Raw genomic sequence first — 21769 nt, 5'->3', positions numbered from 1 at the left:
TTCCCAGGGTGGGTGTTTAGGGGCTGCTCTCACGTGCCATCTTCCCCATAGCCCCACAGACCTCCATGACATGAGGAAGAGCTCCCAGGGCTCCCAAAAACAACAGTACCTGGAAGCAGGCTGCTGATAACAGCCTATTTCCATGTATCGCCTTATCAAGAAGAGCCCAGCCTGCCTGGAAGCGCTCCCAGGAGCCTGGGGCATGCTGCACATACCAGGCACAGTTGCTTTGCACCAGCCAGCAATGTAGGACGCCTGGTCCCAGAACAGAGATCGGGCCGTGCCAGCCAGCCCTCCCTGGGGGCAATGCCAACAATTTACCAGCCCAGTAGGGGGGTGCCAGGCAGACATTTGGCACCTCATGCTACGCAAGGACATTTGGGCTGATGAGCTCATTAAACCACTTCTGGATTCAGGTTCTAGGAACAGCTTCTTATAGCTACTGACGACCAGTGACAGGACCCAAGAGAATGGCAGGAAGATGTGCCAGGGGAGGTTCAGGTTGGACATGAGGAAAAGGTTCTTCACCCAGTGGGTGCTGGACACTGGAACAGGCTCCCCAGGGAGGTGTCACGGCCCCAAGCCTGACAGTGTTCAAGAAGAGACTGGACAACACCCTCAGACACACGGTGTGAACTGTGGGGTTGTCATGTGCACAGACAGGAGTTGGACTCCATGGTCCTTTTCAACTCAGGACATTCTATGATTCTGATACTGTTGAGAGTTTTTTGTGCAAACCAAAGACAGAGCTAACCCGAATATCAAGCCAGAAGAGCTTCACCCCATTCCTTTTGAAAATCAGTCCCAGCAAATGAGACTACCCAGCCAGTTGCTCTTGGTTTATGTTTGTCTCCCAGTAATGGCAGCAAGTATTGCTAACATATACACAGAGCTCAGAAGTGCTCCCGTTCCTTCCAAATTTCCCCCCAGATATCTGAATCTTTACAGTTTGGGTTACAAAAGCAAGACTTGTTCAGGTGAATGATGCTTACATGATGAGTGATCTGTTGATGGACTAGAGGATTAACCTTCCAGATTAAAGTGCAGTGCAAAGCATATTTCTGTTCATTTTTTAACTATTAATTCTTCAGCTCTTTTTACAAGCCATAATAAATGAAATATCCACGTGAAATAAGCAGCTGCTATTAACACAGACTTACAAGACTGGAAGGCAATAGGAGATCCATACCTAAGCCTGAAACTAGACAACACTCCTGCAGGTTTTACCAGAGCCAAGTCCAGTGGAAAAACTGCCTCCAGCCTGGCAAGTTCTATTTCCACTATAGATGCCACAGCCTGTGTTTCTGGACAAGGGTCCCCACCCTGTGAAACTCATGCAGAATCACCAGCTTGTCCTCCAGTTTTCCTCGCCATGGTGTATTTCCTTTTTTTAATAAGCACACCCTCCTCCAACATCCAGGATGCACCTGAAAATACTGACAAGCACTGTGCTGAGTAGGAACCCTCATGCAAGAGATCGTGGTATTTTGACCTGGAACCACAAGATAATCACTGTTTCAGAACAATTTCCCACCCATCCTACAGGGGCTTTGCCCAGATCGCATTTCCTCAGTTCGTCAGGCCATGGAACAGCATCAAAAGGCTGACGGATGCCAAGTTGTGTCACATCTAATGGCTCTTCCCTTTCCAAATGGCATATCATGTCATCAAAGGCAACTAGGCTGGCATGACATAATCTGAGAATCCCACTTTATAGCTGGTAGAAACTGAATCCCAGTGAGTCTGTCAGTAGTGATATATTCTAGGTAATAGAGAATTGAAATCTTCTGGCCCCAGGTCCCAGCTTTAAACTTAAGCAATGTTCTGATTTGCCAACTTTCACAATTTATGAGCTTTGCAATATTTAGTAGCTGGCGAGATAGGGGAAGTAGGCAGGGGGGGTTATGGCCACAGCTTCCTGCTTAGCTTCATTCTTAAGTTTCTGGGGTTTTATTTAAATAGATAAAGTTGGAGGTGCTGAAGGTCTCCAAACCAGAATACATAAAAATATAGGTATATCACATTTATCTATCTAACCGTACACAAGCATTTTATCACAAAGCTGGTGTCATGATTTTAGGGGCAACCCTGTACTTTCCAAGCTTTTGGGACTGATAACACTGTGTGCAACAAGACACTTCAAAGGAAAAAAACGGGGTATCAAAAAGGTACCATTTTAGCAATAAAATATTAAAAACGGTCTACAAATTTAAGAGAATATTTGTTGAAGCTGTCTGTGGGTCCAGATTTCCATAAACTTAAAATTAGACCTCTGGGTTAATTTACTAGACTACTGCAGTCTTATCAGTAAAGGTAATAGCTGATTTTTAAAAAAACTTTGTATAACTCAGGTTAAGGAAACATTTCACTGACCTAAAAGCAAACCCCCAAAAATAGCATACAAATGCGTTTCTTAAAATCAGCGTTTGTAAGACCAGTTTTGTTTTTAAGGAATTCAAGCAAATTATTTTTACATCCCTGTGTAACTTGGGCAGAATTTTGAGAGCAGCTCCCATTGAGACTGGCAGCACAAGCAGTTCCACACCAGGTTACTTGTGGCCCCAACTCAACACCACAACTAAATACACATCTGCATACAAACCTGCGTTTCAGTGTAGCTGTAATTATCATAAGCAAATGGCTCCCAGTTGTAACAAATGGTCATCAGCTGAGTTATCACCAATAGTGAAGACAAGACGAATCTGAACCTCAAGGGCTGTGGGAAAGGAGGTAGGGAGAGAAACATTCATCACGTGTTTTGTATTAGCTACCACCTTCAAACTTGGTCCAGGAAAACTCTGAAGCATTTTTTCTCCCAGACAAATCAAATCAACTTCAGCATTTTTATTTGCTGCAACATAACAGATGCTGCAAGAAGAAAAATCACTGGGCTGCTCAGGTCACTCTGAGTTTTAAAATGTTGGCCTTAAAACAGTGATTTGGAAGAGTAGTGATGTTTTTCCTCTGGCCCTGACTATAATGAGGGTTGAAATGTTTCCAATGCTTGTATTGTTGCAAAGTAAAATGGACCTCAAAGAGAAATATGAGATATCATTATTTTCCAAGTCTGACTCAGGGGCAACTTGAACTGTAACTGCCTCCCAAGGTTAGCGGATGTTAGCCACTGGGAACCAAAAGTCCAGTTCCTAAACATCTGGATTTCCATCTCCCCATCAGTAAAATGGCAGTAACAGCACTTCCCTCCATCATGGGGAGAGTTACAGCTGGGCTGAGATTCACCCAGATGGGATGGCACAGCCGAAATACTGAGGCTAGGCACTAATGATGGAATAGATAATATATAGAATCATAGAATAGTTCGGGTTGGAAGAGACCTTCAAAGCTCATCCAGTGCCACCCCTGCCATGAGCAGGGACATCTTCACCAGCTCAGGTTGCTCAGAGCCCCGTCCAGCCTGGCCTGGGATGTCTCCAGGGATGGTTCATCCACCACCTCTCTGGCCAACCTGGGCCAGGCTCTCACCACCCTCTCGTAAAAAATCTATTCCTCGTGCTTAGCCTGAATCTCCCTTCTTTTAGTTTAAAACCATCAACCCTTGTCCTACCGCAACAGGCCCTGCTCAAAGTCTGTCCCCATCTTTCTTATTGGCCCCTTTTAAGTACGGAAACACCGCAATAAGGTCTCCCCGGAGCCTTGTGTTTAGGATATTACTAAACTTACCCTTACACAGATGAGTTCTCAAAATCAGCCTGGGTGCTCAGTCCCTCCATAAGCTGTTCTAATGCCCCCACCTCTGGTTCACCAACATGGGGGGAGCATTCATAGGGCACAGCAATAGTGCCCTGCCCCTTTGAAGAGGTCTTTTCGTTCCCACTTCAAGAACATTTGCCCAATTCTGTTCCTCTCCAGGCCACATACAGAGAAGGGAAAGTTATTTATGAGCCTCTCTTCTTCACATCTCGCTTCCCTGCTCATTTTAGCTGAGTCAGGAGGACCACTCTGCACCAGTGGTGGTGGAGCCAAGCCTGGTTGTTCATTTTAAAAGCCATTTCTTAAGCAGATCTGTGGTGCTCCTCCTTTTGTTGTCTGTCTCCCAAACCCATCAGCACTGCTCTGCACCCTACAACATGTTCTCTCCTCCTGGGTTCACAGCGGATGTCACCAACCCACCCAATGGAGCTGACACAACTTTTCCAAGTAGGAACTTCTACCAGCAAATAGATCACACTCGCAAATCACTGCCTGGAAAGTCTGCATGGTATGTGGCTTAATTTTCTTTTCCATAATATGAAATCCAATCTGAAATGCACAGATTATTTTACTAATCTGTGTAAATCCTATTAATAGCACTTACATTGCTGCGCTCCCATTCACCTTTTAACAAATCTGTTTAGATTGGCTTGGTTTTCCATCATCTCCTGCAAGATCTTCACACCTGGTTGCAGTCACGTCTTCGCAAAATATCTGGCCAGGAATGGAAACTTGTGCTTTACAGTCATCTCTCATATTTTAATTCATGTCCCATGGTCCAACGTGTTCTGGATCAAAGCATTAGCACTGTAAATCACCACGGTGCCATCGAAGCTAAAGGGATTATACAAAGGGTCACAGAGCATCAGTGGGGAAGGGCAGAGCCCGTACTCCTCCTCTCCCCCAGCACAGCTGGCCTCTGCACCTGCTCCCTCTGCAACATGCCCCGTGCAGCTCTCATCGCAACTCCACCTGCCTTAAAACCAAGCCTAAACCCAGACAAAGGACCTGCTTGCAGGAAGGAGTTGATGGACGGTGTCTGGAGCCACTGGACATGTTCACACCAGCCCCACACTCATTGTCCGGTCACCTCTGGGTCGCAGGTGGCACACCTGACACCAGGGCTTGTGACTATTGGGAAGAGCAGACTCATTGGCAGCTGTGTGGGCTACCGTCCCCCCACCCTGAGCTTGGTGTAGCCTCTCAAAGAGAAGGCAACCTCAGTTCTGTTATAGAATGAACCATTCTCTACCCAAAATGCCAATATTTATTTTTCCTATAGTGGACTCCAGCACCTTCCTACATTGCAGTCACACCAAGAGGGGTCAGCACCAGGAACAGGAGAGGAGGAAAGCAGGGCTCACATGCTTGGCTCTGACTTCCTAATCAAGCTGTGCATTAATTAGCTAATCCCTCTCTGTGCTGCTGTCCCCCTGCACTTCATTTCATCACTGCCCTGGAGTCCTTGTAACCAAATGCCTTTTGGCATGGCAGCCTCAGCCCCTCCGCACCGATCCATCCTCATGCAGCCAGGACCACGCTGTTCCCCTGGGGCGACAAGGAGTCCGTGCCCTTGGGTCAGGCTGGCATTTCCCAAAACGAGCCCTTGGGAAGGGCTCATTGCTGCCGCCATCCCGACCTCCCCTGGCTTCCAGTACTTGCTATTGCATCCCACCCCGTGTGCTGGGATGCAGGAGGAAAAGACTCTGTACAGTAGCTGTACCCCCATGAAATTCCTTTCAGGTGAGGGAGGGAAAAAAAAAAAAAAAGTACTCTAAAGCTCTAAAAGGAAGAGATTTGAATTAAAACTTGATTTAAAGTTAATCTACATTAGAATAAACTCACTCCTCCCTGCCAAGGGATCCATGCTCCTTGCTCGGGTCTGTTGGCTGCTCAGTCCCGACCATCCTCCTCTCTCCTCATCCCAGGGTCAAGCAAGGCTCCCCAGGGCTTTCACTAAGCTCAAAAAAAAGGCCGGGCCTGCAGTGCTGAGCCAGTTCCAGCATAGTCCCGACTACATTTCCAATGGTTTTTCTACCAGAGGGTTTAACACATGACTAGCATAAAGTATTTGTGACTCTTTCCTTCCCCGTAGCTGAACTGCATCTCCTTCCCCACCAAAACCATATGGATTTTCTCTGATCACTGTAGAAACTTTTCAAGGTTAGTACAGCTTCACTTTCTCCTAGTTTCTCCCCAAATTGTTTTAATTCTTTAATTACCTGGTTAATTCCTGCTGCTTTGCATGAATGTTAGCTCAGGAATTGTTTGTAGCTCCTCAGTGTTGTGGAAGAAATGTTTTAAAAGCATTACCTGCACTTAAGAAATTCTCCCCAAATTTGCTTTTACAAGGGGTTCTTACTTGTTACCTGTGTTAAAGCTTGCCTATGAAGCAGCTGTTTGCTTTTAGGCCTTTAATCTCTTTGTAAAGGTGTCTGTTGTGAAATATTAAAATGCCACAGAGAAAAAAAAAAAAAAAGCAAGCCGAAAAAAGAGGAATTTTTAGAGAGAGCCAACCAGCCAAATACAATATGTGGCCAGACAGAATCAGAAGCGCTGGCTGCAGTACAAACCCGAGAGACATCAGACAAACCGCCCCAGCCACAACGGTAATGGTTCAGCAGTAAAAGGAATGTAGAAAACAAAATGGGGGGCAGACCTCCCCTTTCTCCCTCTTCCTTCCCCCTGAAAGACTATCTGAGACGGCTGACGCTGCCGGTGCATGTAAATATCCCGCTTCTGGAAGGGTAAATCGGGACTCACTGGCCAGGAAGTTCTGCCTTTGGTGTCATGTCTGCCTGACCCTGTGCAGGCAAACCTCATCAACAGTGGTGCTTCAATCCCAAGGGCTGGAGCAGGGAAACACCCCATCTCAGCCTTTTCAAACATGCACTGAGCTCCTTTGTAAAACTGGTGTGATTTTTATTGCCCATCCTCAGCGCATCACATACTGATGGCTGGAGACCTTGTTCCTACGTCCAGCTTGTGCAAGCTCACAGCCAGCTTGTCCATCCTGTGCCCATTTTGTCCTTCCCCTTAAACAACTCTTTCCTCTCGGACTTGTTCATAGCGGACAGTCACATTCCTCTCTCTTACCTCTGTCTTTTCTGGGCTACCTAACAAAGCTCTGCCAGAGGCTGGCTTGCAAAAAGTCCCCTGTCCCGACATCAAAACCTATATCACATCCCACCATGAGATGAGATGTAGCAGACCCTCGGTTTTGTGCAGCCTGCTGCCTGAGCTCATCAGCCACCTTATTCTCCCTCTTCCTTGCAGTTCTTGAACAAGCTTACAGGAGAGCTCAGCTCACCATCTGCCAGGAGGGTATGGTCCAAAGGTGAACTTACCTTACAGCAACTCTTCAAACCCTGCCCGAGAAGCTCAGCAGCTCCAGTGTCAGGGCTTAGTGTCTGTGTTTGTTCCCAGGCTGGAGACTGCTGCCTTGCTGTGGTCCTGGCAGAAGCAGCAGTGTGCCCCTTCCATGGTCATCACAGATTATATCCTAATCTACTACTATACGCTGCAATAACTGCTGGTTTCAGCTAGTCCATCAGTTTACAAACGCAATTGCTAGACTCTGTTCTCATGCCTTTGCTATGGGGGACAAAGAGCTTTTGAAAGCATAAGATGTACAGGCAAGAGCAGTCACCTCTGAAACCTCATGAATGCTAGTAGTGAGATTAAAAGCCTAGATCACAGGATCACAGAATGGTTTGGGTTGGAAGAGACCTCTGGAGATCATCTAGTTCAACCCACCTGCTAAATCAGGTTCACCTAGAGGAGTCTGCACAGGAACAAAGAGTTTTCCAGCCTAGTTCATCCCAGCATTTGGCTTCAGATATTCACTGTTTGATTTCTACTACAAATTCTGGTGTTGATTCCTGCAATTTGCTGCAGCACCTCAGGCTTCCACCCAGTACTTGCCGTGGAAGTCCAGTGGTGCTTCACGGCCCAGGGACACAGCTTCTGGGAGGTGAAGGTGTGTCAGGGAGTATCAGCATCACCCGATGCAGGTGTGCCCTGGGACTAGTGATGGACAGTTGCCTTCACACCAGCCCTGCAAAGCCCTTTTTCACCTACCTGGAGTATCAGCTTTCTGTCATGGAACAGCCTCTATCTCCAATGCTGTGTTGCACAGGACGATGTCTTCAGGGGAACCTCCATGTGTCACAGTGGGAAAACTCACTTTCAAATGAATTTTAAGAGAAGAATTTAAAATTGACTCCTGTGTAAAGGACTGCAAGTCCAGGCCCTTGGTAACTCCCCGTCCAAAAACACAAATAAGCTGACAACACACCCCTCAAACACAGCCTGCAGCTCCAGCAGTCCTGCTGAGGTCTGCATGCCTGGAAAGAAGTTATAAAGGTGCCGACAGCTGCCGTGACCAGCACAGGGATGATTTGGAAAGTGATAGTGTACAAAAACAATGTTAAAAACCCAAATCTTTCGTGCCATTCTCTTGGTCAGCTGAAGAGCTTATCCATTAACCCATCTCTTGCATTTAGTAATAAAGATGAGTTTCTACTACCATGACCTTACCTCAAGTGGGCTCACAGACGTGCTTTGGGAGTAACTGGAACTGCCGAAAAGCTCCCAGAATTGAGGGGGCTTCACTTGGTGTGAAAAGAACTGAAGAAAAGAGGAAGGGAGAAAAATGTAGCTGCTGTATTAGACACTGCGATCTGATCCACTCAAGGCACAAAGGGTATTAAGTTAAACGGAACTGAAACTCAAATTTAGTGAAACCAAGAGACAGCAAACCTCTGTGCAATTAACCTACAGGATCCACCACCACAAAATATCACAGAGGTGAAGAGCTTGTCACAGAAAGTTTGGAAATATATACATACTCACATGTATAAATATACACACATACACACATGTGCACCTATATATGTATATACTTACAGTCTCTCAGGGCTGGAAAGGACTTGACAACACCATTCGGTCTTTTCCTCAGCTCCAAGACAGGATCAAATACACGCCGGTATTTTCTGACAGATGTTTGTCTAGACCTGTTTTTTAACAGAGAATCTCCCACCTCCCCAGGCAATTTATTCCGATGCTTCCTTGTCTTCTTCAGCTCTATCCACACACGCACACGTGTATTTATCTCAGGAGGTGAGCAGAGCAGTCTCTGATGACTTGCACATCAAAAGGCTTGTTAACTCATTTCTCACGGCAAGATCTTTATTGCGATGATGTACGAGCCCAAAAGATCCCAACCTGACCTGAGGTAACAGGGAGACCTGCAGATGGAGTAAGTGGAGCAAGTGGGAAAGGAGGGGGAAATTAACTCCTTTCCTCATTAACCTGTCAGATTTGGTCTTACTTAACCTTAAGTAGGCAAAGGAGGGGATGAGGAACGAGGCTGCGCAGCTGGAATATGCAAATGGGAAGATGGAGAGTAGCACTTTTCCAGCCCACCCTGAGTATCTATTACCTCCACTTTTGGACTGACAATGCACCAAATGTTTCATTGCCTGAGGCCTTACAAAGCCAACCGGCTTTTTTAGCTGAAAGCACTAATGTAGAAAGGCAATTGGGAATTAATTATTTAATGTGGTTCCCATTGGTAGAAAGCTTCTGCCCCTCCTGCGTCTCAGCTACCATTATACATATGTTGCTTTCTTCAGACTGAAGTGATTAGACAGCAGTGGAAAATTATGGCTAAATCCCATTCCCACTTGCAATGAACTCCATTTAAATCAACAGATTTGCACTCAATAACTAAGAGCACAGTTTAGCCCTGTGCTATGAAAACATCATCTGTGACAAAAAAAAAACATAAGCAGATCTCATCGTCTCCATTTCTGAAACAAAGCTGACTCATCCCTCTGCTCCCAACCCCTCTCTTTGACAGGCAACGGAAGACTATTCCTATTTAAAAATTAAAATCCATGCAGGTAGCCCTATTAGGAGACTGGAACAATTGTCTTTGACGTGGCTGTTTGGACGCCTGTCCAGAGCAGGCAGAAAGGTGCACCCTGAATCCACGCTGCATGTTGGTTCAGCTCCAGCTTCTCAGGGATTCTCCAGATAAGCATCTATTTCATTTAGAGCTTTTTTAGTGATGACCTTTGTAGAAGCAAATGTCCTTTTGAAGATCTCTCTGCAACAGCTGCATGCCAGAAACACCCATCCAAGTTACTTTAAGAGCTTAAGAATCAGGCCCCATATATTTAAAAAAGAAAGTTTGCAAAATAAGATTCTGCAGCAGGGCTGAGAAGGGCATGAACTTTCGCTGTCAGCTGCCATACGTGGGAAAACGGTAACTTCTTCCCCATAGCCACCACCTCTGTATTAATTCTGGATGAAGCCATGACAAGATCCCACTGAAAATCAACATAGTGTATTACACCAGGAATAAATTTGATGTAATGTGTCATATATTTCCAAACACAAAATAGATTTGGGTTGCTTTTTTTTTGGCTCTTCAGATGAAAGAAATACAACTGTACAGATGTGCTTTTCTAAGATCCAGTGGCATGAAACCTGAAATACGCCAACAAGACTCAGGAGCAAGAAGTTTTAATCACCATGGAAACACAACACTTTTGAAAGTCTATGAAATTATATACCCAGGTCTGAAAAGGGTAAACTTATCCGTCTGGGCAGATCTGCTGATAAACTGAGACAACTCATTTTCTCCTGGAAAGCTGTGTTATATGTTGTTTGAAAAAATAACCAGTGGTTAGAGATACATTTATGCTGGGAAGAGAAAGGAAAAAACCAAAAGTGCTGGGAGAGGTGTTCTGTAAAGGAAAAGGAAGGGCAACGTGAAAGTATTCCCTTCATTTAAGTGATTGCCTGTGAATTTGGGAGGCAGAAGACAGACTGAGCACCTCTCGGGGCCAGACAGAGCGAGGCTGGCGACGCTGGAGGCATATGGAGACCCACCCAGGGCGCAGACAGAGCGGGGACCCCCAGACCTCGGCTTACGCAAGGTGACCTTTCCCCCCTCTAAAATTTCAAAGCTGGCGTTGCCGGCGCTGAACAGACTGTGTGCCATATGTAACATGACCTCAGCTCCACTCTGCCAAGCCACTGATGGCATCACTAATGAGAGGTGAAAGGTCTCTTCCTTGCAGCTAGCTCAGAAACCCACCGAGGCAGCGGGTGCAGAACGGGCTCCCCGACCCCTCATCCCCACAGGCAACACCCACTGCCCCACCACAGGGCCCGGCCACCCTTTCCAAATCACCCATGCACTCATCCGAGGGGCTGGTGGTGCCTCTTCCCTTGGCCTGACTGCACCAGGCATAGTCACTTGGCAATGAAAATATTTGTTGGGTGCTCAAATGCAAAGCATGGAGGCAAACGGAGCCCTCTATGCAAATCCTGTCCCCGGTCCCCACTGCCACCCTACCAACCTCGGTTTTGGGAGTGGATTATGCCTTTTGTATTTCCCCGGTGAGGAGATGGATTTGGGCGCAAAGGGAGGGGGGACAAGATACCCTGAAAAGTACCAGGTTTGTGCCCCACATCACACTGCAGCCCTGTGGGAGGGTGGGGGGACCCCTCGGGCCACGCTGGTCACCCCCAGAGGGCCCTTCCTGGGCTTGGCAGTGCTGGCAGGAGCAGTGAGGGGAAGCCTGGCAGCCCCCTTCCAAATTGGCGTACTTTGTTTTCTGATTTTTTTTCTCGAAATTTGCACGAAAACCGTTGCAATGTCTTGCAGAAAAAATCAACCACCACACATTTTTTGTTTGTTTGTTTGTTTGTTTTTCTTTTTTGCAAAAATAGGTGGTTTGTGGGTTTTTTGTGGGTTTCCCAGTGTCCAGCACCCCCCCTGCCTCAGTCATCACCCAAGGAATGGATGGAGAGGACCTGCTCGCACACCACTCCTAAGCGCCTGGGACACGCGTCGGGGAGGCCCGTGTGCTCAGGGGTGGGTGTCACTGGTGTGTGTGGGTATGGAGACATGGGTGGGTCTGTGCACGCAGGGCCATGGGAGTGTTCACATGGCTCTCAGTGTGTGTGCAGGAGTGTATGTCCACACTCAAGTGGGTGTGTGCACATGTCGGGGCAGGGGGGGTTCACACGGGTGGATGTTGGAGTGTCAGCACACGGAGGGGGGGGCACACCGATGTGTGTGCACACCTTTGGCGGTGGGTGCACACGGGTGGGGTGTACGGGGGGTGTCTGGGTGCACACCGGAGTGCGTGCACACGGGTGGGCGTAGCAAAGTGTGCGTGGTGCGGATGCAGGCGGGGGCTGCAGCGCCACTGCCCCGGGGGCCCCGACTCCTCCTCCCGCCCCGAAGTCCCCCTTTCCAACCCCCCCCGTCGCGGCTCCCAGCTGCGAGCAGCGCTCAGCTTCCGCGGGCGACCCCTCCGCGCCTGCGCTTTGTCCCACGCGGGGCTCCGCGGTTCCCCGCGGCCGCCTCTCCCCGTGCCGGCAGCATCGCCCCCACGCCGCGGGGCTCCCGGGGCGGGACCGGGCTCCGCCGGCCGGGCTGGAGCCGCCACCGCGGGGAGAGGACGGCCTTGGTTTGTTTCGGTTTGGGGAATGACTCATTTATGGCAGATGTGGCACTGCTGAGGTACAGGGAGGACCCACACACACATACGCAGATTTATCCCACCCGCGGCCGTGCTCCTACCACCCCACGCAGGGCCAAACCCCACGGGAGAAGGGGCTGTCTTCAATCCTCGCTGAGGATTAATTTTTACATCGCATCCCGGCGCGAAGCAATTAAATTATTCGTTTCAAAATACTTATTCCGCCTCCCACCCCTTTTCTTCCGGAAGACCCTCGTTTCACAGGAGCACGAACGAAGCTGTCCACGCGTGCTGGGTTACGCTGGGGTATATTGGGCTGCCGGGAGGAGGGGGGGCAACAGGGGCGTGTTTTTCTCCCGTGGAGGAGCCGCACCCCGGGGGAACCTCATACCGGTGCGGGGAAGCTGCTGCTCTGGGGAAGGAGCGATCGATTCCGCGACCGCTCAGGGCCCAGTGTGGCCGCAGCCTAATTCGAGCTGCATTATCTTATTTAAAAAAAAAAAAAAAACAAAAACAAAAAAAAACCCCAGAAATTGCAATTATATTTGTCTCGGGTTACGGCAAATGCCATTATGTTGAGAAACGGCAGGAAAACAATGCCGCGAAAATGCGAATCGCCTTGCTTAATAACGCGCTGCTGCTGCACGGTCCCTGCGCGCCCGCGGAAGACTCTCAGCGCCCGGATGCAGGGGGGAGCGGGTCCCCCGCCGGCACTGGGGGATTTGGGAAAGTGTGAGCTGCTGGGGAGGTGGGGGGGGTCCCCTTTGCGTGATGGGTGCAGCTGATGGGTGGGAGCTGCACACTCCGGAGGTGCGTGGGTGCCTAGGGGTCGTGTCACGCACATGGACATGAACACGCAGGGGGGATGCAGCGTAGCTGGAAAGCAAGCCGGCAGGCTTCTATGTAGAAAAGGAGTTAAACCCCGCCGTTCTCCTTTGATTTAGGAAACGGCTCATCCAATTCAGTTCCAGATTATTCAGGGGCAGACTGCCTCGCTCGCTCCCTCTCTCCCCACATCAGCCCAAACATCTTGAAGTAATCAGCAGCTGAGAACGGAGACGTCCCCCTGGCATCTCAGGTTAAAGAAGGAGGTCCAGGAAAATGTGGTAGAGCCATTACAAGAAACCTGAGAAGCATTCATCAGAGACTCCAATTGCCATCGCATTAGGATTGATTAGAGACCAGCAGTACCGTAATGACCCGGAAAGAGGGGCATACGGGGATTATTAATATCAGACTTCAAAAAAAAAAAGGGAGAAAAAGAAGGAAGGAGGAGGGAAAATTTAAAAAAAACAAAAGCGCATCGCGGGACTGCTGCTCGTACGCAGACTTACCTGAGGAGCACAGGGACGGATGATAATTTTTCTAACTTCTAAGGAAGAAAAAGCAAACAAACATGGAAAAAAAAAAAGACCACCTCTGGACCCCATTAAATCGCCCGCTCCCAGAGCGGCTCCCTCCAAACCCCCCAACGCCGCGGGCCCGGGGCAGAGGCGGCTCGGGGGGGGCCGGCCCGCGGCCCAGCTCACCCACTCGGACCAGAGGAACATGGTCCTCCGGCCGGCGACAGCAAGGACAATTTCAGGAGCCTCCAAAGAGGAGAAAAGGAGACCTCGCTGGCTCGTCTCCTTCTCAGTTCCCTGCGCCTAAACAAATCAGCCCCTCCTGGTCTCGGTTTAAATGTAGCTCACTGGATAATTAACTCCATCTTTCCAGCCCTGCTTTAACTGTTTATTTAGTGTCACCCCGTATTACCATCACTAGCACTTTCCTCTGAACAGGAGGAGCTGGAGGGTTTCACCTCCCAAAAGGAAATTCTTCGTAGCTTAAAAGAATCAGCATCCAGGAGGTACATTAGAGAGCAGGAAAGGGGGGAGGATAAGGAAAGGGGGTCCCACGGTAAAAACATGAGAAAATAAGGATGTGGGGGGACAGGTACAGAAAGACGTATCGGCCCTCGCAGAGAAAAACCAACGCGTGATCACCTCTAATCCTTTGAAAAATGTCCCGGTAAGTGCGCAAAGAAAGAGCCCTTTGTGCCCTGGGGATCGCCGCCACGCCGGGAAGGCCTTAACCTACCCCCCGGGAAGGCCTTATCCTGCCCCCCCGGCCCGGCCCAGCCCAGCCCGGCCCTCCTCCGGCAGCCCCGGCCCGGCCTGACCCCGCTCGGAGCGGGGGGACCCTCGCTGCCAGGTACCCCCGGGTGGGTGCCGGGCAGGGACCCTGCCCCCACCCCGCGGACACTGGTTTTGTTTTTACAGGTGTCTGGAGGGCAATTTACTAACAAGTAATTAAAGGTTGCACCAGTTTGCAAGCGCGTCGGGCCAAAGGTTCCCTGCAAGACAAGAGAGGATGCATATGGAGAGGGGTTTGTCCTTCCTCATTAAAAAATAGAATAATAAAGGCAGGGAGGGAAGAGAGGGAGAGAAAGAAAATACAAATCCTTTATTGTTTAGAAACAAGCCGGGGAAGCTGGCTGTCTCCCCTGCGCCTCGCATTCGGCAGGGAAGGCAGCGCGGATCCGGTATCACGTTGCAGATCTTCACTCGAGATAACGAAATGCGATCTATTTTTCAGAACAGCAAGTGGATGGGAAAGGAATCCTCTACAACACAAACCTCATTGACTTAATGGGTCGGTTTTGGATTTCGCCTTCGAAAGGTTCGGAAAGCGGCAGCGTTGTGTTACTGCCCCGCCGGCTCCCAGCCTCCAGCCCCGGTTATCATCACGCCGAGACGAGTCACCGAAAAAAATGCCGCCGATTTTATTCTGTCGCGCTATTTGTTTCCCTCACAGCCTCACACTTAAAGAAAAAAAAATATTAAATTTATTTTCGGTTGGAGAAGAGGTTTATTTCTAAGGTCGGGGGGAGATGGAAGTCGTGTTCGGTTTTTCTTTTTTGCTTTGTTTTGTTTTTTTGGCGAAATCGAGGAAAACCGGCAGAGCGTTGCGTAGGATCCATCTTCATCCCCGCTATGCGCTGGATAACGCTGCATCGAATAAATAAGCGAATAAATGAATATCCAGCACAAACGGAGGTGGTCGTTGCCCCGGCAAGCGGGGCAAGGCGCGGAGGCCCCCGCGGCAGCGCACCGGCCCCCTCGGCCGCCGCCTCCGCACCGCGGGCGCGGAGCTGCCAGGCCCCGGCGGCGGAGGGAAACCCGGCGTGGGGGGGCAAAGCCAAGCACTTTGCCCGGGGTGGAAACGGGATGACCCGTCCGGGCTGCTCCTACCCAGCCGAAAAGCCGACGAGCGAGGAGCGGCCGGCGGCAGCTCCGCCGTTGTGTTGTTATTGAGTTTTTTGTATCTGCCTTTTCTTTCCTTTTTTTTTTCTTTTTCTTTTTGAGCGACACGAAACCATCTCTATTTTTTTGGGGAGGGGTAGGGGGGCTGCTTTTAAGAGGCTAAATGGGGTGGTTTGGGAATTCATTTACCTCTTTTCGTGGTTTAAAGTGAACGGTTTCCAATTTTTAGGAACACCAACCCCGGGCAATAATTAACATTGATGCTGATCAGTTCTCTTCTGCAGCGTTTAACTCCCAGGTAGAGCCCAGCTAGTCCGTCCCCTCCTTCTGTGAAAGTCCCGCTCGGAAATCGCGGGGAAGCCTCGGATCAGCCCTCGCCCTCGCCCGTCCCTGTCAGTTCTGTTGCCGGCCGCGTCGGGATAATTTGCCTATTCCCATCAAGAGCGATGTTTGTTTTGCTCGGCCTTTTGAAGGAAAAGGAAAGAAAAAAAGACAACTGTGAGGGCAAGAGAAAACCGCTCTCGTTAAAATGGAAAGGAGCTTTGCTTTTCTCTCCTCCTCATCCTGAAGACATAAGCCCTCAGGTCCGTGTTTTTCCCAGACTAAGCACCTTATTAGACAGAAAAAAACCCACCAACATTAAAAATAAATAGCAATAGAAAGGAGGGATGGGGAGCCCATCTCGCAGCTGGGCAGGACACTGCTCCTCCAGGACGTGGCCGCGGGCGGCTGCTAGCCCATGCGTTATAATTCTGCGCACTTGCTCCAGACTTTAGGGTATTAGTTGATTTTAGAGCCGGGTTTAAGGCTCCGTTCCGGTCCCCACACAGCTGCCTTGTCAATAAGGATCTGTTCCAAGCAGACATTCCTTCTGGGAGGACATTGCAGCTCTTTAAGACTTCATCTGCAACATCATAACTACTAAAATAAAATGGCAAGGGAAAATTACCAGACACATGGTCATGGGATACAGAAGCGTCCTGACTCCAGCGCACATAGTAAAGTCACTGTACAGACTGGGTGGCAGGGGCTTATTTTAAACAGCCCCGAGACGCGAAGTACATGGGAGAGGAGAAAAAAAAAAAATCTAGATTAGGAAAATATCGGGACTGGCCTTTCCCATGTCGTATCGCGACAAGCGGAGCGGGCAGAGGCTGCGGGCAGGGAGCGGGCAGCGGGAGCGCCGCCGGCCCCGGTTGGAGCCCTCCTCAGCCTCGGCCACAAACAGGCAGCTCTTAGCTTTAAGCATTTAAAGTCAAATAAATCCGAATGTCTTTAGAGAAGACAAACAGGTTTTAAAGAGCCTCGAGATGGTTATTAGCACCCGCGGAGCGAACTCGTTCGTGAATCAAAAGCGTTCAGGAGTGTGCTTAAAATACTAGTTTCGACTTATCTAATCAAAGATAAATACAGTCATAAAGACACCCTCTTCCCACCGCTCCACTGCCCTTATCTCACCGCATTGTTCTCATCTCCCAACCCGTCCCGGCTACTGACAATGGATTATCTTTGTTTAGGGAGCCTAATTGTTTTCTAATTTTTTAAAATAATTGCTTTTGAGCGAGGTGTGCAAATGAGGATTAGGGTAATTGAAGCGCCGCCGGTCGGTGCAGTTTCTCTGCCCGCCACCCGTACGGCTGCCGCGGGGGCTCCGCGGAGCTGCCCCCGACCCGCCGCGGGGACCCCTCGGGACCTCCCCGCGCCCAAGCGGCGCAGAGTGGGAGGCAGGGGACGCGGATGGGGGGGAAAGAGAAGGCACAGGGGTACCGCGTATGATTCAGCTATTCACTAAACCATTATTTATTCATCCCCAGCATTAAGGTAATTAAATACGGGCTGCCTTGGCATGGGGACAGCAGGCGGGGGTGGGGGGGAAACACAAATTGTTTGTGGGGAGAAAAAAAGAAGAGTGCAAGAAAGATAAAGTCCGCAGGGAGCGGCTTCCCCAGGGATGCGCCCGAGGGCTTCCCCCCCCGCAGCCGCCACCGGGGCCGGGACCGCACCCGCGCAGAGGCGGCGGCGGGAAGCGCAGCCGCGGCGGCCGAGGCCGGGGCCGGGTCCCCGTCGCCAGGCTCCGCCCGCCCGTGCCGAGGCTCTGCCCGCCGGGCCGGGCTGGGCTGGGCTGGGCCGGGCTGGGCTGGGCTGGGCTGGGCCGGGCCGGGCCGGGCCCGCCACGGTGGGGGCCGAGCCGCGGGCGCCCAATCAGCGCGGCGCGGGGGCTCGGGCACTTTAAGCGCGGCAGCGGCGGAGCGGGGACAAAGTCCCCCCGGCGCCGCGACCAGCATCCCCGCTCGACCGCCCCCGGCTGCCACCGCGCCTCCCCGCTCTGGGGCCGCGACCGGGACCAGGACCGGGACTGGACCTGGCGGGCGGCTCTCCCCCGCCCCTCCTCCGCCGCGCTCCCGCGGGGTACCCACCGCCTTCTCCTCCTCCTTCTGCCGCCTCCGCGCCCGGCCATGTCGATGCTGCCGTCGTTTGGCTTCACGCAGGAGCAGGTCGCCTGCGTCTGCGAGGTGCTTCAACAAGGGGGGAACCTGGAGAGGTTGGGCCGCTTCCTCTGGTCGCTGCCGGCCTGCGACCACCTGCACAAGAACGAGAGCGTCCTGAAGGCCAAGGCGGTGGTGGCCTTCCACCGCGGGAACTTCCGCGAGCTCTACAAGATCCTGGAGAGCCACCAGTTCTCCCCCCACAACCATCCCAAGCTGCAGCAGCTCTGGCTGAAGGCTCACTACGTGGAAGCCGAAAAACTGCGGGGCAGACCATTGGGCGCCGTCGGCAAATACCGCGTCCGCCGAAAATTCCCTTTGCCCCGAACCATCTGGGACGGCGAGGAAACCAGTTATTGCTTCAAGGAGAAATCGCGGGGCGTGCTACGGGAATGGTACGCACACAACCCCTACCCGTCCCCCCGGGAGAAGCGGGAACTGGCCGAAGCCACTGGTCTCACCACCACCCAGGTCAGCAACTGGTTCAAGAACCGGAGGCAGCGGGACCGAGCGGCAGAGGCGAAGGAAAGGTACCTGCCACCCACCTCCCCCTATTCTCCCCGTACCCCCTTTTGCCCCCATGAGCGGAGCGGCCGGGAGCCCCGGGAGAGCGGCGAGCACTCGGCGGCGGATGGGACGGGAGCGGAGAAATATCTCGCTCCCTCCGATTTTTTTTTTCTTTTAAATTTCCTGAAGCACTTTCGTTTCTCTCCCCACCGGGGAAACCCGAGTGGGTTTTCCATCCCAGACCCACCGGACCCCGTTCCCCGCTGCCCGATCCCAGCTGCCCGGGGGTACAGCGAGCCCCTCACCTGCCTCTCCAGGCCGCTCCGTCGCCTTTGTTTGCTGCCTGCCACCCCGAGTAAACCGCCAACGATGCTGCCCCGGAGCCGCCGGGGAAGCGGTCGGGATGCCGGCTCGATTATTGCCTGGGATCGGGCAGGGTAGTTCCGAAGCCCAGAGGAAAGATGCAGCCCCGGGTTGGACAGGGGAGGAACCGGAGGGAGACCGGGATCGGGACTCGCTGGCAGGGCCGAGCCGCCGCCCCGTACCGAGGCCACCCCGGGCGGCGCCGTCCGGGGTGGCCTCGGTACGGGGCGGCGGCTCGGCCCGGCGGAGCTGACAGCCACCAAGAGCATCGTCCCTGCTTTTTATCTCCCCCAGCAACCTCCCCACCGAGCATCCTAGAAAATATTCTGCACCCTGCTCGTCCTCGGGCCGTACTTTCATTTTTACCTAAAAAAAATAAAGTTGACCCCCCCCAATTCCCCTCTGCTCCCACTTTTCCCCTCACCGAAATTATCGGGCGGTGCGGTGGACACCTATTTATAGGAGGGTGAAAAGAAATAGGGACGATCCGTTATGAAAATATTAGATGCCTTTCTGCTCCCACGATGAAGTAAAACGCAAAGGATTAACTGGGGGCATTAGCACAGCGCCCATCCCCGGCGTCTCCCGTCCGCCGTAACAAGCCCGTTGGGTTTTCTTGCCTTTCTGCAGGGAGAACACAGAAAACAACAACGCGGCCAACAACAAACCGAACCAACTCTCGCCTCTGGATGGGAGCAAACCCCTCATGTCCAGCTCCGAGGAAGAATTTTCTCCTCCCCAAAGCCCGGATCAGAACTCGGTACTGCTCTTGCAGGGAAACCTCAACCACACCAGGAGCTCCGGCTACTCCCTGAGTGGCTTAGCCGCATCCCAAACCCCTCACAGCCTCCAAGGCCACCAGCTCCAGGACTCGCTGCTGGGACCCCTCACGTCCAGCCTGGTGGATCTGGGATCCTAAAGGCCTGCGGCGGGCAGCTAGAGGAACGGGAGAGGAGGTTTCGCTCGGGGACAGAGGCTCTGGGTTGTACATAGAGGACAGCACCCGTTTTTACAGCTCACCCGCTGATTCTTGACGGGACTCTCGGCTTTTTTCACACAACCCCACATCGGCTCCTGGTCCAGTTCCCCTATGCGTCTCCCACTATCATCTTTTTGTTTTGTTTTTGTTTTTGTTTTTGTTTTCTTTCAAGTAGCCAAACGCAGCGAGGGGCAGAAACCCTCAGCCCTTCGAGTTCAAACCATCTGGTCCCAGCGGGAATTACAAAAAAAATCCCCAAACCTAGATGGATCCGATTCCACCCAAATAAATCCCAGCCCCGCAGGAGCGGTGGGGCAGGGGTGGCCGGGCAAATCGCGGCTCCTGCAGCCATGGTCCCCGCAGGGCCGGCGAGGAGCTGGGACGGAGGCAAAGGGAGCAAACGTCTGTACCGAGCCCTGTGGCGGAGCGGGGGGAGGGAGGGGAAGTTACGTTTACATTTTTCATATTTAGCCTTACCAGAAAGTTTTCAATGTAGTTTAAATTAAAAAAAAAAAAAAAAGGAGGAAAAAAAAAAGGCAAAAGCTGCAGTGTTAGAGTTTTAACAAGTGCCTGTGTCTTAGCGCGGCTGGGCGAGGCGGGCAGCGAGCGAGCTCCTGTGGGCCCGCAACCCCCCCGCTTCCTTCTCCTCGGTGGTGAAATGCATCGATGTGGCTAAAAATTAGAATAAGAATGATATTAATAAAAGTCTCCTGTTTTCTCCCGAACGAGTATTCCTCAGGCTGCCCCGCCGGCTCCGCATTGCCTTCTCCCGTCTGTCCCCGCTCGCCGCCTTCCTCCTTCGGCTTGCAGAGAGCCCGCGGACGACGCTGTCTGTCTCGAGTATTTGTTACCAAAAATCGCATGTGCTTTCAGGTTTATTTTCTATTGTACCTAACCAGTCTAAATTAAAACAACGCTGATGATGGAACATCCAGGCTGCGCTTTTCTTTGCAGGGGCGAGCCTGTGCTCAGAGGGCAACCCTAACCCCCTGCCCAACCTTAACCCCCTGCCAACGGGGAGCATCGGAGGCGCTTCGGGGTTGCAGGGGGTAGCCGGTACCTTCGTAACCGAGGAAGGAAGGGGAGAGGGGACTCGCCGGAGCGGAATGCGTGGGGTTGCCCCTTGGGAACCGGCGCCTGGCCGGGAGGGAGCTGCTTGTCCCGGCCGCTGTTGGGGCCTCGCTGCGGCCAGGCCGGTGGTGTCGGTCCCCCCTGTTAGCGTTTTGCATCATTAAGTGCGTGTTTATTTAAGTCGCTGCAGTGTTTATTATCGGGGTCTTGGGCCATGGAGAAATGTCACCCTCTGCAGGAAGGTCTTGCCCGGCCGGAGCGCTCCGAGTCCAGCCCGCTCGCTCCCCAACGGCGCCCGCCGTCCCCGGCACCCGGACACGCTCCGGAGTCCCCGGCAGACCCTTCACCCACGCCGGGACGGGGCGGCAGATCTGTCCTGCCCCTCGTCCTCCTCGGCTCCGGCTACGGGGGCGCCCGGGCTGCGGAGGTGCTTGTCATTGCCCTCCGGCCTGGCACCGGTGGCCCCCTCGGAGCGCCCAGCCAAGATCCCGCGGGACTTCCTGTGCCCCCGACTCTTTGTGGGGGCATGACCGGGGCAGTGGGGGACCGCCCCGCGCCCGAGCAGGACCCGAAGCGGTTCCGTGGGAGCAGCGTGGAGAGCGCAAATCCTGCTCGGATGGGCGCGCAGCTGCGTGTCTGCGGGCATCTGCGACCGCGGACGGAGACGGAGCAAAACCCGACTTGGAGTGAGAGCACCGTGTATCCTCACCCAGAGACCCTCATGGCCTTTTCTGAGGGACTCATCCAGCCCCGACGTGATCCCTCATAGATCAGCGCTGCCCCCTCCAGCCCCTCGGTCAGAAAGGAGGGAACCGCCAGGGAAACGAGGCAGATTTTTAGGGTGAGGAGCCATGCTCTCTGCACCCCGAGGATGGATAAGCTCCAGCTCCTTTGTTTTTCCAA

At 52.1% G+C, this 21769-nt stretch overlaps 1 protein-coding gene and 2 long non-coding RNA genes across 3 annotated transcripts; 2 read left to right on the top strand and 1 right to left on the bottom strand.

Annotated features, from left to right (window-relative positions):
- Positions 1-12995: 12995 nt before the first annotated feature.
- LOC110361589 (uncharacterized) lies at positions 12996-15009 on the top strand. Its single transcript, XR_002418285.2, has 3 exons — positions 12996-14225; positions 14477-14583; positions 14793-15009. It is a non-coding gene; the product is annotated as an uncharacterized LOC110361589 (long non-coding RNA).
- LOC110361590 (uncharacterized) lies at positions 15009-18038 on the bottom strand. Its single transcript, XR_002418287.2, has 3 exons — positions 17878-18038; positions 15650-15924; positions 15009-15205 (listed from the first exon to the last, which is right to left on the bottom strand). It is a non-coding gene; the product is annotated as an uncharacterized LOC110361590 (long non-coding RNA).
- SIX1 (SIX homeobox 1) lies at positions 17627-20723 on the top strand. The gene is made up of 2 exons (XM_005506358.4): positions 17627-18476; positions 19447-20723. The coding sequence occupies exons 1-2, from the start codon at positions 17917-17919 to the stop codon at positions 19733-19735; spliced, it is 849 nt and encodes a 282-aa protein (XP_005506415.2). The 5' UTR covers positions 17627-17916; the 3' UTR covers positions 19736-20723.
- The last annotated feature ends 1046 nt before the right edge of the window (positions 20724-21769 follow it).

Source organism: Columba livia, chromosome 5 (assembly GCF_036013475.1).
Source record: "Columba livia isolate bColLiv1 breed racing homer chromosome 5, bColLiv1.pat.W.v2, whole genome shotgun sequence".
NCBI lineage: Eukaryota > Metazoa > Chordata > Aves > Columbiformes > Columbidae > Columba > Columba livia.
Note: the sequence above shows the minus strand (reverse complement) of the source record. Positions and strands in the feature narration are given on the sequence as shown.

What these genes read in the sequence shown, in the direction of transcription:
- SIX1 (XM_005506358.4), top strand. Translation starts at nt 17,917, where the DNA reads ATGTCGATGCTGCCGTCGTTTGGCTTCACGCAGGAGCAGGTCGCCTGC. An exon ending in GCGGCAGAGGCGAAGGAAAG is followed by an intron (nt 18,477 to 19,446) that starts GTACCTGCCACC and finishes GCCTTTCTGCAG; the next exon opens with GGAGAACACAGAAAACAACA.